We start from the raw sequence: 15,214 nt of genomic DNA, 5'->3' as shown, positions 1-15,214 counted from the left end.
TAGAATATACTTTATTGTCCCCTAGGGGAAATTTGTCATGGACTCAAAGTGCATAGTGCATAGTAGTAGCTGCCCTTACAGATAATAGATACACATAAAATACATATAACAGCTAAAGATGTACACATAGGCTACATACACACTCATGACACATCCAATGAAAGAGCTGTCGGTTGGTCTCCACTAATGTCATGTGTCATAAAGAATGTGTAAATCTTTTGTATTCTAATCCACAGGCTTCTGTACGCACAAATAACCTTATATCAGACTATTTTCTGATTTTCAGAGGTACAAGACAAGGGTGTCCCCTGTCGCCCCTATTGTTCAATATTGCTGTTGAGCCTCTGGCTGTCTCCTTGAGGGAAAATACTAGCGTATTGGGCATAGACCGATGCGGCCTCAACCATAAACTCTCATTATACTGTGATGATCTCCTTTTGTACCTTTCACACCCAGATACATCTATACCTGTGGCATTAGACCTTATCAATAAATTTGGAGTAATTTCTGGTTACAAAATAAACTTTTCAAAGAGCCTAATTTTTCCTATAAGTGTGGCTGCAAAGAAGAGGCCCTTGATATGTTCCCCTTTAAGATTACATACGATTCCTTTAAATACTTAGGTGTACATGTTATTGAGAGATTCAAGGATCTTTTTAAAAATAACTTTAAAATGGAACTGGACAGAACTAAACAAGACTTGACAAGATGGTCGTCCCTTCCATTATCGTTGGCAGGAAGAATTAACTCCATAAAAATGGCTATAATGCCACGATTCTTATTTCTTTTTTCAGACAATCCCTACATTTATTCCTAAAGCATTCTTTACTGAAATTAATAAATACATATCCACCTTTATATGGAACACAACTGTGCCACGAATTAGGCGAACTTTTCTAGAGAGGCCCAAGGAAAATGCGAGTTTAGCATTACCAAACCTAATGCACTATTACTGGGCAGCTAACCTTCACACCCTTTCATATTGGACATCTAATATCCCTGAACATGAGGCACCAGTATGGTTACTTATGGAACAACATTCTAGCTCTCCCAACTCACTGGCTGCCTTGGCGTGTCCTCCGATGCCGATTAGCAAGTGCTATCACACGAATAATCCAATAATTGGGAACTCCCTCCGAATCTGGTCACAATTCAGAGTACATTTTGGACATAAGAAACCACTTCTATTTAATTTAAGTTGTGGAGAAGTAGAGGTCTCATTTGTGTAAAGTATTTCTTTAAAGATTTTTCATATGACTATCTAAAGGTATGTTTTGGCATTCCAAACACCCATTTCTCCAGATATCTGCAGATTTGAAACTACACTAAGACATGTTTTTCACCTTCCTTAGTAGCCGTAGTGGAAGATTGGATCCATGATTGTGTTAGCAGGGATCCACAAACAAAAGGCTTTGTTTCATTTATGTATGGCACAATCCAAAATGTAGCTGCTCCTTCCCTTCACCATATAAAGATCAAATGGGAGGAGGATCTTAATCTGCAGATACCAGATATGACCTGGCAACTGGCAATAAGTCAAGTGAATGCATCATCTATCTGTATCAGACATGGTTTAATTCAGTTAAAGATATTTCATAGACTTCACTTTTCCCGGAGCAGACTGGCTAAGCTATATGCCAATGTAGATCCAAGATGTGAACGATGTCGCCAGGGGGAGGCCACCCTTGGCCACATGTTTTGGTTGTGCCCGGCGTTGAGCTCCTTCTGGCTATCTATCTTTGATGACATCTCCTATGTTTGTAAGAAAAGGATCAGCCCCAACCCAATTATGGCGATATTTGGTGCCTTACCGGAAGGGATCACACTCTCAACAAATCAAGCATGTATGGTTGCTTTTGTCACACTTCTTGCCAGGAAATTAATTCTTGTTCATTGGAAAAGCCCTAATGCTCCAACACATAAACGCTGGCTTGAGGAAGTACTCTCACATTTGAAGCTGGAGAAAGTGAGGTATTCCTCTCAAGGTTGTACTCAGAAATTCTACGAAGTATGGCAGCCATTTATTGATTACTTTAATGATAAATGTTCTGTGCCTGCACAAGATGATGAATGCAATAAAAATATTTGAATAATAATAATAAAGAATGTGTTCATGTCCACAGAGAGCGGAAGAGGAGGGCTGTGTCTGTGAAGGAGCAGCTGTCCTGCTGTTCTTTGTGTCAGGACATCCTGAAGGATCCAGTTTCTACCAGTTGTGGACACTGGTTCTGCAGACAGTGCATCACCTCATACTGGGACCAGTCTGCTTCATCAGGAGACTCCTCCTGTCCCCAGAGTGCAGAAAGATCCAGAACCAGACCTGGACTGCAGACAGACAGTCAGACCAGCACTGTACAAAGTAAGACTGAACATCTGTCTGCTGATGTCATCATCTCTGAAAACTGGACAGGAATCTACCTCCTCTATCTTGCTGAACATTAACACAGTGAGTCATATTTTATTTTATTCACACTTTTTCTTCTTCTCTTTCAGCAGAAAGTGGTCAGCAGGAGGTTTTAGATGAACATCAGATCAGTCTGAGCAGCAGATGTGAACATGTGACTGATGAAGAAGGAATTGAAATCCTCCTCATCAGCATCTTCACTGAGGTCCACATCATAGAGGGACTGAGTGAAGAGGTTAATACCCAACATGAGGTGAGGCAGCTTGAACTAGCTTCCAAGATGAAGACCTTCCATGATGCTCCAATCAAGTGTCACAACATCTTTAAAGTCTCACCTGAACAACAGAAACACATCAGAGTCGTTCTGATGAACGGCGTCGCTGGTGTTGGAAAAACCTTCATAGTGCAGAAGTTCACTCTGGACTGGGCACAGCGCTCCAAAAACCAAGATATCCGTTTGCTGATTCTGTTTTCGTTCAGGGCGCTGAACTTTATCAAAGATGAGCAGTACAGTCTGCTCATGCTGATCCAAGTTTTCTATCCAACATTACAGAAGCTCACAGCAGAGAAGCTCGCTGTCTGTAAAGTTTTGTTCATCTTTGACGGTCTGGATGAAAGCAGACTTTCACTGGATTTCAACAACAGTGAGGTCGTGTCTGATGTCACACAGAAGTCATCAGTCAGCATGCTGTTGACAAACCTCATCAAGGGGAAGCTGCTTCCATCGGCTCTCATCTGGATAACTTCCCGACCTGCAGCAGCCAATCAGATCCCTCCTTCATGTGTTAGCAGGGTAACAGAAGTACGAGGCTTCACTGACGCCCAGAAGGAGGAGTACTTCAGGAGGAGATTCAGTGATGAAGCGCAGTCCAGCAGAATCATCTCACACATCAAGACATCCAGGAGCCTCCACATCATGTGTCACATCCCAGTCTTCTGCTGGATCACTGCTACAGTTCTGGATCACATGTTGACTACAGACCAGAGAAGAGAGCTGCCCAAGACTCTGACTGACCTGTACTCACACTTCCTGCTGGTTCAGACAAAGAGGAAGAAGAACAAGTATGATGAGGAACATGAGACGAGTCCACAGGAGCTGACGGAGGCTGACAGGAAACTTCTTCTGAAGCTGGGGAAGCTGGCGTTTGAACAACTGGAGAAAAGAAACATCCTGTTCTACCAAGAAGACCTGGACCAGTGTGGTCTTGATGTCACAGAGGCCTCGGTGTTATCAGGATTTTGTACAGAGATCCTCAAAAGAGAGAGTGTGATCATCGAGAAAACAGTCTACAGCTTTATTCATCTGAGTGTTCAGGAGTTTCTGGCTGCAGTCTACGTGTACCACTGTTACACCAGCAGGAACACAGAGGTACTGAAGAACTTCCTGAAAGAAGACAACAAAGTCAGAGAATCAGGACCAAAGCCTATCCTCAAGAAAATGTCTGCTTATTTCAGAAACAGTGATAGCTTATCTCTGGAGGTTTTCCTGAAGGGAGCCATGGAGAAATCTCTCAGCAGTGAAAATGGCCACCTGGACTTGTTCGTCCGCTTTCTTCATGGCCTCTCTTTGGAGTCCAACCAGAGTCTCTTAGGAAGCCTGCTGGGTCAGACAGAGAACGGTCCAGAAACCATCCAGAGAGTCATCAACAACCTGAAGGAGATGAATAGTGAGGATTTCTCTCCTGACAGAAGCATCAACATCTTCCACTGTCTGATGGAGATGAACGACCGCTCAGTACATCAGGAGATCCAAGAGTTCCTGAAGTCAAAGAACAGATCAGAGAAGGAACTCTCTGTGATCCACTGCTCAGCTCTGGCCTACATGCTGCAGATGTCAGAGGAGGTTCTGGATGAGTTGGACCTGAAGAAGTACAACACATCAAAGGAGGGACGACGGAGACTGATCCCAGCTGTGAGGAACTGCAGAAAGGCTCGGTAAGTCCAGATGTGATTAACATTATACATTAGTGTAGATCAGTAGATTTAATCTTCAAATATAAATTATATAAAATTATTATGATTGTTTAAAGATGAAATATTATGTCTGAGCACTCGTACAGCCTCTTAGGTCAACAAATCAGCTGCTCCTGGCAGTACTTCGGTTTAGACTCTCTACTCGTGGGGACAGAGCCTTCTCAATGGTGGCCCCAAAGCTGTGAAACAGCCTACCTTTCCTGGTTAGAGCTTCACAGTCTGTTGGACACTTTAAAACACTGCTGAAAACCCATCTTTTTTCCTTGGCGTTCAGTCCCAGCTAGGCGAGAATCCTTGGCTTCTTACTTTTTATTTTAACTATTTTTATTTATTTTTATTTTTATTCTAATTTTAGTTTTTAAATTGAGCTCTTACTATTCCTCTGTTGTTTTTATTCATTATTATATTTGTGTGTGATTATATTGTATTTTAATAACTGTGCAGCGCTTTGGTTCAACTGAAGTTGTTTTTAAATGTGCTTTCTAAACAAAGCTTGACTTGACTTGACTTGACTTGAAAGGTATTCTATTTATTTCTAGTAATCACTGGATTATCCCGTTTTTCAGATTCTCAGAGAGGAATGTCAACAAGTAAACGTCATGCACTCATCTCAAATGAGCATCTAAATATTTAATTACATTAATATTTAATTACGTGCAGGTGTAGTACTAAATTTTTTTCCAGCTCTGAATGTGAACCTGACGGCAGCAGGTAACTTTAACTTTTATACTGAATTGAATTGAGTAAAAATAATCTGGAGTCAATTTAAAAATAGTTGACAATAAAAACAGTTTTCTAATCAAGATTAGAAATTAAAAAAAGATAAGATGGTCTCATGTTAACTTTGTGGAGACAGTCTTGTCTGCTACTGCCTATGTACTGTAACCCGCCGCTTTAATTTAACCCCCCCCCCCTTTTCATTTTTTAAATTTTTGTTATTATTATTATTATTTTATTTATTATTTTTATTATTTTTCATTTTATGTTTATTTTTTAATTAGTTAACTTGTTTTTCATTTATTGTACTTAACTCCTTACCACTCTTATAATTATCCACCGTTTTTGTTTTATTTTATTTCACTCATTTGTTTAACATTATTATTTTTATTTTTATTTTATTTTTAAAATTGTTTTACTTATATTGTTTTTTAATTTGTTTGCTTTTTGTGGGAGAAGTGATAGATTAGTTGGGGAGGGATGGGGAGGGTGAAGAATGGCAGGGGTTGGTTTGGGAGGGAGGCTTTGACAATCTCTGTATTTCTCCTGTCACAAATATTGCATAATGTCAATGTATCTGGAAAAAGTCAATAAAGATATTGTTCAAAAAAAAAAAAAAAAAACTTTGTAGAGACAGACATGGGATAAGATCAGAGACAGACTGTGCACATTATGGAAGCTTCAGTGTAACTTCATTGTCTCTCCTTCATCTGCAAGTTTAAAGCAAAACAAAGATTAAGTAATTGTATGAGAGAGTGATGAGAATTATTGATATATATATAGTTATGTACTATTCAAGCACAGTGAGATACTTTCAACTGAACTAGGAGTGCTCCGGTAGCTTACTGGTTAAGATGCATGCTATATAACTGTAGGATCTGCTGATCTCTCCTCTTGTTTCTGTTATTTCTCGACTGTTGCTGTCCATTAAAGTGTCCTCTTTCATGATAACATATGTTTTAATATATGTGTCATTACAGACTTTCTGACTGTGGACTATCAGAGTCTCACTGTGAAGTGGTGGCCTCAGCTCTGAAGTCCAACCCTCATCTGACAGATCTGGACCTGAGTAAAAACAAGCTGTCTGATTCAGGGGTGAAGCTTCTCTCTGCTGGACTGGAGAGTCCAAACTGTAAACTGGAGACTCTGAGGTCAGTTCACTGTCATTTGGTGATCCACAATAACACAATGACAAAGTCCCTCTGCTCATTTTAGGCAAAGGAGTCTCACTCTGAACCTTTGAAACCAAACAACTCAAACAGCAACAAAGATAATATCCAGTATTTAGTTGTTCCATCACTTTCATGAAGCTGTGCAACGTTTATATTGACTGAAATATTTAAACACAACATGCTGTGATTTTTTTTTCATCGCAACACCATTAAATATAAATATTGTAGATCATCAATATAATATTCCTCCTATTTTTCACAAAATCCATTCTGACATATTTACAATTCTTGCAAATGTTGGGATCTTGAGCAGAGTCTTAAATTCTTTCATTTCCTTCAGTTCTGAACAAATTATGAAACACTGAATGATTTCAAGCATAAACTTTGTCTTCTAAAGTAACATAATTTATTCTTTATTCAGATTGGAGGACTGCAGTTTGTCAGAGATCAGCTGTGCTTCTCTGGTCTCAGCTGTGAAGCGCAACCCCTCCCATCTGAGAGTGCTGAATCTGGGAGGAAACAAGCTGCACTGTTCAGTAATGAAGCTTCTGTGTGATTTTCTGAAGAGTCCAGACTGCAGACTCAACTCTCTGCGGTAAGTTCACTGACGGTCTGTTACTATTATTGATCTTAATGTTTAACAACTGAACCTAATTTATTTACATATATAACTAACTATTTTTCACTGTACAGTTTAGTCTGTAGTTATCAAAGATGATTCCTTAAAGAAACTGTAAAACATTTCCACTGTTAGTTGTTAAAGTTCATAATGTTTATAGTTTTTGGTAAACAATCATCTGTGTCATTCTGTTTTTACTGATATTGATCCTTCAGAACACACACACACACACACACACACAGACAGCGAGAGAGAGAGAGAGAGAGAGATCAGTGCAGGTGTTTAAATTATGAATATAGTATTATTCACGACTCAGTGTTGACATGAATATGTGTCTGAATGTTGTGGTGACATTTGGATGATGTCTGTAGAAGGCTGACATTATGATGATCCATAATAACACAATGATAAAGTCACTCTGCTTATTTTAGAGAAAAACTAAAAAATGTGACATTGGATAATTCACTCTGAACCTCTGAAACTGTTGATTTTTACAGTAACTTTCACCTTCACTTTACATTTTGTTCTTTAAATTTAAACAAAAACTTTAAGACAGCTACACATATAATATCCAGTATTTACTTGTTCCAACACTTTTATGAAGCTGTGCAGTGTTTATACTGACTGAAATATTTAAACACAACATGCTGTGATTTTTTTATGGTGACACCATAAAATGTTAATATTGTAGATATATTGAACATCCTTTTCCTTCTATTCTTCCAAAATCCATCCTGACATATTAGCTATCTTTGTAAACGTTAGGATCTTGAGTAGAATCTGAAATAAATCTCTGTGGGTTTTTTAACTAGTGTTTGGCTGCACAACATGAGTTAGTATAGATGGAGTCAGTGGTGGAGCTGCAGAGTTTAAGAGGTGAAGTCACTACGTCTTTATTGAAGTAGCAGCATGTTGTCATTAATATTAATGAGAGCTCTTTTTCACTGTTTGTATTTGACAGTTTGTAACCTGCATCCTGTTGGGTTCAGCTGTTTGGGGTTTCCATTTTCTAAACTTCTACATTCAAACCTTCTTCAGCTCTGAACAGATTATGAAACACTGAATGATTTCAAGCATGAACTTTGTCTTCTAAAGTAACATCATTTATTCTTTATTCAGATTGTTTGACTGCAGTTTGTCAGAGATCAGCTGTGCTTCTCTGGCCTCAGCTGTGAAGTGCAACCCCTCCCATCTGAGAGTGCTGGATCTGGGAGGAAACAAGCTGCAGGATTCAGTAATGAAGCTTCTGTGTGATTTTCTGAAGAGTCCAGACTGCAGACTGGAGCGTTTGGGGTCAGTTCACTGACAGTCTGTTAATGCTGATTATCTTAATGTTTAACAACTGAACCTAATTATATATATAGCTTACACCAGTGAAGTTATTTTTCTGTTTTCAATAACTATTTTTTTTACTGTACAGTTTAGTCTGTAGTTATCAAAGATTATTTCTTAAAGAAACTGTAGAAAATGTTCACTGTTAGTTGTTAAAGTAAATTAATGTTCATAGTTTTTGGTAAACAGTCATCTGTGTCACTCTGTTTTAAATTAATCAAGTTTAGTTACTGAGGGAAAAACATTTATTTTTGATGATGAAATGTTTTTACTGATATTGATCCTTCAGACCACACACACACACACACACACACAGAGACAGAGAGAGAGAGAGAGAGAGAGAGAGAGAGAGAGAGAGAGAGAGAGAGAGAGAGAGAGAGAGAGAGAGAGAGAGAGAGAGAGAGAGAGAGAGAGAGAGAGAGAGAGAGAGAGAGAGAGAGAGAGAGAGAGAGAGAGAGAGAGAGATATCAGTGCAGGTGTTTAAATTATGAATAGGCAAGGCAAGGCAGTTTTATTTATATAGCGTATTTCATACACAATGGCAACTCAATGTGCTTTACATAAAAAAGTTATGATAAAAAAGTTGTAGTCAGTGCAGATAACTGACAGCAGTTCAGCAAACTCATCAATGAATTTTCCTGAGTATCTTGGAGGTCTATAAATTATCAAAAAAATAACTTTTGGATCACCTTTTAATAAAAAACAGAGATAATCACCTAATGTAATTTCCTTGCAATGAAATACAGATTTAAAGATGGCAGCAACTCCCCTGCCTTTCTTACCAGTTCAACACTAGTAAAATGCCTTATTGAGAATAGCACAACAGCTACATTCAGTCAACCATGTTTCACTAAGAAGTAAAAAATCTAGATCATAGGTCATAATGATGTCATTAACTAGCAGTGATTTGTTGGCTAGTGATCTGATATTGAGTAGAGCTAACCTTGTGGAGATAACAGGAGACACTGGTATATTTCGAGGTTAACATGCTATACTTAATGAATTGGCAGATTTAATTGAACCTTTGTTATTTCTCACCAGTTTAACCATTCTTCTGTTACCTGTCATCACAGGGATTAAGAAGGCTACCTGAACTCCATAGGGCCCCATAGCATTATTCACGACTCATTGTTGACATGAATATGTGTCTGAATGTTGTGGAGACATTTGGATGATGTCTGTAGAAGGCTGACATTATGATGATCCATAATAACACAATGATAAAGTCACTCTGCTCATTTTGAGAAAAACTGAAAATGTGACACTGGATAATTCACTCTGAACCTCTGAAACTCTTGATTTTTACAGTAAATTTCACCTTCACTTTAAATTTTGTTCTTTACGTCTTTATTGAAGTAGCAGCATGTTGTCATTAATTTTAATGAGAGCTCTTTTTCACTGTTTGTATTTGACAGTTTTCAACCTGCATCCTGTTGGGTTCAGCTGTTTGGAGTTTTCATTTTCTATACTTCTACATTTAAACCTTCTTCAGCTCTGAACACATTATGAAACACTGAATGATTTCAAGCATGAACTTTGTCTTCTAAAGTAACATCATTTATTCTTTATTCAGGTTGAATTGGTGCAGTTTGTCAGAGATCAGCTGTGCTTCTCTGGCCTCAGCTGTGAAGTGCAACCCCTCCCATCTGAGAGAGCTGGATCTGAGAAGAAACAGGCTGTGGGATTCAGACCTGATGCCCCTGTCTGATCTTCAGAAGAGTGCAGACTACAGATTGAAGACTCTGAGGTCAGTAGAGAGTTGTAGTCAGTAACTGCTAGTTTCAGCAGTTTATTATTAAACACAGTCAGTATCAACGCAAAGATCCAGTATTTCCTGAGGCCTGTACTACGAAGCTGGATTTTCTCTTATCGAGGTAACTTCAGGGTTAACTCTGGGTTTTCCGTACTACGAAGCTGGTTCACTTCTTACCGGGGTAAATCACCATGGTAACTTATGCTGAACGGCTAACCTGCTCCGGAGCAGGTTATGTTCTGGATAAGAGATCAATGAGTACAAAAGCACCACCTCCTGACCAATCAGCTCTCTTAGAAAATGACCTGCCCATTCTTAAAAGATCCTGGCTGTCAACATTGGTGCGCGGATCATGAGAGGAGCGCTTAGGAGAGAAGGAGCTTTTAGGGATAGATGCAATTTTTTAATTGGCCAAAATATATATTTAAAAAATAATCATTGAGGCACGTGGGGGATATTATTCTGTAGGTTTGACATCCTGAGATCAAAGGGTCAGGGAGCATAATAACTGTATTTATTTATTGTAATTGTAAAAAATTGACGAAAATATATATTTGTAAAATAATCCTTGAGGCACATGAGGGATATTATTCTGTATGTTATACAGTTGGTTTGAAATCATTCACTCAAATGGTTGAAGCGCATAATAGGTTTGAATGTTGAATATTGAATATTAAACTAACTTAATGTCTCTTATGAAAGGAAGGGCACTGAGGAAGCGATCTGCCCCAAACGTCTGTGCCGTAATAAAGTGACATTGTGTGATCATAGTGCTGTCTGTTTATATTGTCTGATAAATTAATATTGTATGATCTCATGAATTTACACATTAACAGAGTCGGCAATTTTCTGCCAGCATTCCTTCCTGGCTTTTGCTGCTGCATCATCAGTGTTGCTTTTGGTCTGGATGATGTGTTTGAATTCTTCATATTGTTGAAGAATAATTGTCTGCTCCTCCATGGTAAAGTAGTCTGCTCTGCAGAGTTTCTGCATGTTTGTGATTGGTCAGACGCTGCAAACACCTCCCCTTTATGTGAGCGCGCAGAGATCCAGATTGGAAAACCCTGGGTTGATTTACCGAGTTGATAACCAGCTTCGTAGTACCGCTTATCCTGGACTGCGAAGATCTGAGGCCTGTACTACGAAGCTGGATTAACCTATCCAGCATCTCTCTCCGTTACCTGGGTTGACTTAACCAGATCTTCGCAGTCCAGGATAAGCGGTACTACGAAGCTGGTTATCAACTCGGTAAATCAACCCAGGGTTTTCCAATCTGGATCTCTGCGCGTTCACATAAAGGGGAGGTGTTTGCAGCGTCTGACCAATCACAAACATGCAGAAACCCTGCAGAGCTACTTTACCATGGAGGAGCAGACAATTATTCTTCATAAATATGAAGAATTCAATCACATCATCCAGGCCAAAAGCAACACTGTTGCTGCAGCAAAAGCCAGGAAGGAATACTGGCAGAAAATTGCAGACTCTGTTAATGTGTAAATTCACGAGATCATACAATATTAATTTATCGGACAATATAAACGGACAGCACTCTGATCACACAATGCCACTTTATTACGGCACAGACGTTTGGGGCAGAGCGCTTCCTCAGTGCCCTTCCTTTCATAGAGACATTAAGTTAGTTTAATATTCAACATTCAAAATACAAACCTATTATGCTTCAACCATTTGAGTGAATGATGTCGAACCAACTGTATAACATACAGACTAATATCCCTCATGTGCCTCAAGGCTTATTTTACAAATATATATTTTCGTCAATTTTTTACAATTACAATAAATAAATACAGTTATTATGCTCCCTGACACTTTGATCTCAGGATGTCAAACCTACAGAATAATATCCCCCACGTGCCTCAATGATTATTTTTTAAATATATATTTTGGCCAATTAAAAAATTGCATCTATCCCTAAAAGCTCATTCTCTCCTAAGCGCTCCTCTCACGATCCGCGCACCAATGTTGACAGCCAGGATCTTTTAAGAATGGGCAGGTCATTTACTAAGAGAGCTGATTGGTCAGGAGGTGGTGCTTTTGTACTCATTGATCTCTTATCCAGAACATAACCTGCTCCGGAGCAGGTTAGCCGTTCAGCATAAGTTACCATGGTGATTTACCCCGGTAAGAAGTGAACCAGCTTCGTAGTACGGAAAACCCAGGGTTAACCCTGAAGTTACCTCGATAAGAGAAAATCCAGCTTCGTAGTACCGGCCTCAGGAATCACAGCAGCTGTTTATCTGAGAGCTCTGACTGATTGTCGTGTGATGATTTAATATCAGGAAACATCTTCAAATCCCACAGAGACTCTGTAGCTTTACTTTGATAAGAGTTGACATGTATCAGCAGTAAATCCATCAGTAAACTGATGAGTGAATGTCTCTGTTTCTGCAGTAATGATGTGTTCATGACTCTCAGCACTTTATTTCCTCTGTGTACTTAATCTGCAGAGGAAACAGACTTGATAGTAAAAGTGTGTGCAGGTATGTGAGCTTGGAGCTCAGTGTGTTCACTCCAACACGTTAACATGAGAGCTGAAAGGAAGCAAGCTACGCTGCACAGCTGTTCCACTTCTGGTCTAAACAGGACTGAAGTCCCTGCTGCTCTTTATACTGGATGTGCTGCATCACAGAGTGACAGCTGATGAAGTGAGTCTCACTAAACACTCATTTATCTCCTCTGTTGTTTCTTCTTCTCTCATCAGATGGGGGTGGCCTTCGAGTTCTGTCTTACTGAACATCCAAGAGTGCTGAGAGAGGATCAGCTGGATCCTGATGATCCATCTGGACCGGAGTCTGGATCTGGATTTTGTCGTCTTCACTTAAGTCTCTGAACATGAGCTGTTTGATGCAGATAAAGTAAAACAGGTGTTATAAGTCAGACTGTGAGCCTGGGCTCATATTTATCAAGCGTCTCAGAATCACACTGAGAGTTAACGAGGACTAAAACTAATGAATGAAGCAGAAGAGAATTGACTGTGACTTTCAGCAGGAGAAGGATTACTGCTGGGAGAGAGTGAGACGTCGCTGTTTTACCACAGTCAGAGCAGCAAAGTAGAAATAATGATGACGTGTTGTAGTTTTCTCACAGTCTCAGCTGGAAACATTAAACAGTGGTAATTTGGTATATTATGTGTATAGACAGGTAACCAGACAGGTAACTTACCAAGGTTATGGAACAAAACTATGATGCCAAAATTCAATGTAAGAAGATACTTATAAGGTGTAAAGAAAACCAGAGATCATTTTTCACTTTTTACTATATTTCACTATATTACATTTGATATGTTTGTAGATATATTTTTAAGTATTTTACTATATTGTGTTAGTTAGTGCTAGGTCCAATATTGTTCTGAATTTACATAAATGATATTGTACAACTATTCTCCAGTCAGCCACTAAACGTCGGAGATCCTCTTTTGATTCACTCCAACTTCAATTTAATAGAAATGCGTTAGTGTTAAACACAGACAAAACTAAATGGATGCTGTTCACTAAGAATACAGTCACTGAATACTTTAACATTATTTCTGAGAGAGAAGAAGAGAGAGAAGGAGGGAAGGAAGAAAAAGAGGGAAGGAGGAAGGAAAGAAGGAAGGAAAGGAGGGAGGAAGGAAAGGAGGGAGGAAAGAAAGAGAGAAGGAGGGAAGGGAAGGAGGGAAGTAAAGAAGGAGGAAGGAAAGGATGGAGGGAGGAAATAAAGAGAGAAGGAGGGAGGGAGGAAGGAAAGGAGGGAGGAAAGAAGGAAGGAAAGGAGGGATGGAGGGAGGGAGGGAGGGAGGGAGGGAGGAAAGAAGGAAAGAGGGAGGAAAGAAAGTGGAAGGAAGGGAGGAAAGAATGAACAGTCAAAACGGACGGGGTCAATTTGACCCGGGAGGACGACACAAAGGTTAAGGTTCATAACCAATGATCCCTACATTACCCACCACTGACCATCCCTGTTGCTGTTTACTACAGATGCTGCCATCTTATATTAATCAATCAATATCAAAAGTCATCTCAAGGCTCTTTACACAAGGGAGGGAGGAAGGACGGTAGGAAAGGAGGAAGGAAGGATGGAAGGAAGGAAGGTAGGAAAGGAGGAAAGGAAAGAATGAAGGGAGGGAGGAAGGATGGCTGGGAGGAAGGAAGGAAAGGAGGAAAGGAAAGAAGGAAGGGAGGGAGGGAGGAAGATGGAAGGAAAGGAGGAAGGAAGGAAGGTAGGAAAGGAGGAAAGGAAATAAGGAAGGGAGGAAGGAAGGACGGAGGAAAGAAGGAATGAAGGAAGGTAGGACAGAGGGGGGAAAGAAGGATGGAAGGAAGGAAAGGAGGAAGGATGGAAGGAAGGAAGGAAGGTAGGAAAGGAGGAAAGGAAAGAATGAAGGGAGGGAGGGAGGATGGAAGGAAGGAAGGAAAGGAAAGAAGGAAGGGAGGGTGGGGGGAGGAAGAAGGAAAGAAAGGAGGAAGAAAGGAAGCAAGGTAGGAAAGGAGGAAAGGAAATAAGGAATGAACGGAGGAAGGAAGGACGGAGGAATGAAGGAAGGTAGGAGGGAGGAAGGAAAGAAGGAAGGAAGGAAAGGAGGAAAGAAAGAACAGTCAAAACAGACGGGGTCAATTTGACCGGGGAGGAGGACAGGAAGGTTAATGGGAAGAAACCTCAAACAGGACTCTTGGTGGATCGCCATCGTCTTTGACTGGTTGGCGTCTCTTTTAACCCTGAAGTCACACAATACTGGTACCTGCTCCCAGAATGAGTTGTTTCTCTACACTCCATCAGTCAGAAATGAACTCTCCTATAATGTCCTGTAAGGCCTTAAAATTGGATCCCTTGTCCCACTGCAGCTGTTCAAAGGCCTTATTACAGACCTTGTTTTAATTGATAGGACATTTTTTAAAATTCATCTGTTCACCTGTATTCATTCATTGTTTTATTATTCTCTTCTATTTACCTAATATTGTTTTGCATTGTCGTTGTCGTCAGCATCTTTCTCGACTCTGTAGTAAATGAGAATTCCTCCTCAATGGTCTCTCGAGGTAAAATAAATAATGTGTTTGCAAAAAAAGCCTTTTACTATATTGTTTGTAATATGTTTATTATAGAATTCATTTGAATGATATTTTTATTCATCTTTTTTTTTTACGTTTTTATTTTATTTTTTAATTTTTATCCTACCTCTGGTATTTCCTCATTGATTCTTGAGAGTTATGATAGTGTTTCCTGAGTTCCTATTTTTAATGATTGTTTGTTTG

At 39.5% G+C, this 15,214-nt stretch overlaps 1 protein-coding gene across 1 annotated transcript in view; it reads left to right on the top strand.

Moving 5' to 3' along the window:
- The first annotated feature begins 3,842 nt into the window (after window positions 1–3,842).
- The window catches only part of myo7aa (myosin VIIAa), a 25,944-nt gene continuing 14,572 nt past the window's right edge, over window positions 3,843–15,214 (top strand). Inside the window, exons 1-2 of the mRNA XM_053320299.1 lie at window positions 3,843–3,987; window positions 9,934–9,965. Coding sequence (XP_053176274.1) covers window positions 3,843–3,987; window positions 9,934–9,965 — 177 coding nt within the window. The remainder of the gene's footprint in view (window positions 3,988–9,933; window positions 9,966–15,214) is intronic.

Source organism: Scomber japonicus, chromosome 6 (assembly GCF_027409825.1).
Source record: "Scomber japonicus isolate fScoJap1 chromosome 6, fScoJap1.pri, whole genome shotgun sequence".
In the NCBI taxonomy this organism is placed as follows: domain Eukaryota; kingdom Metazoa; phylum Chordata; class Actinopteri; order Scombriformes; family Scombridae; genus Scomber; species Scomber japonicus.
The sequence above is the reverse complement of the archived record's forward strand: the minus strand, read 5'-3'. Positions and strand labels throughout refer to the sequence as shown.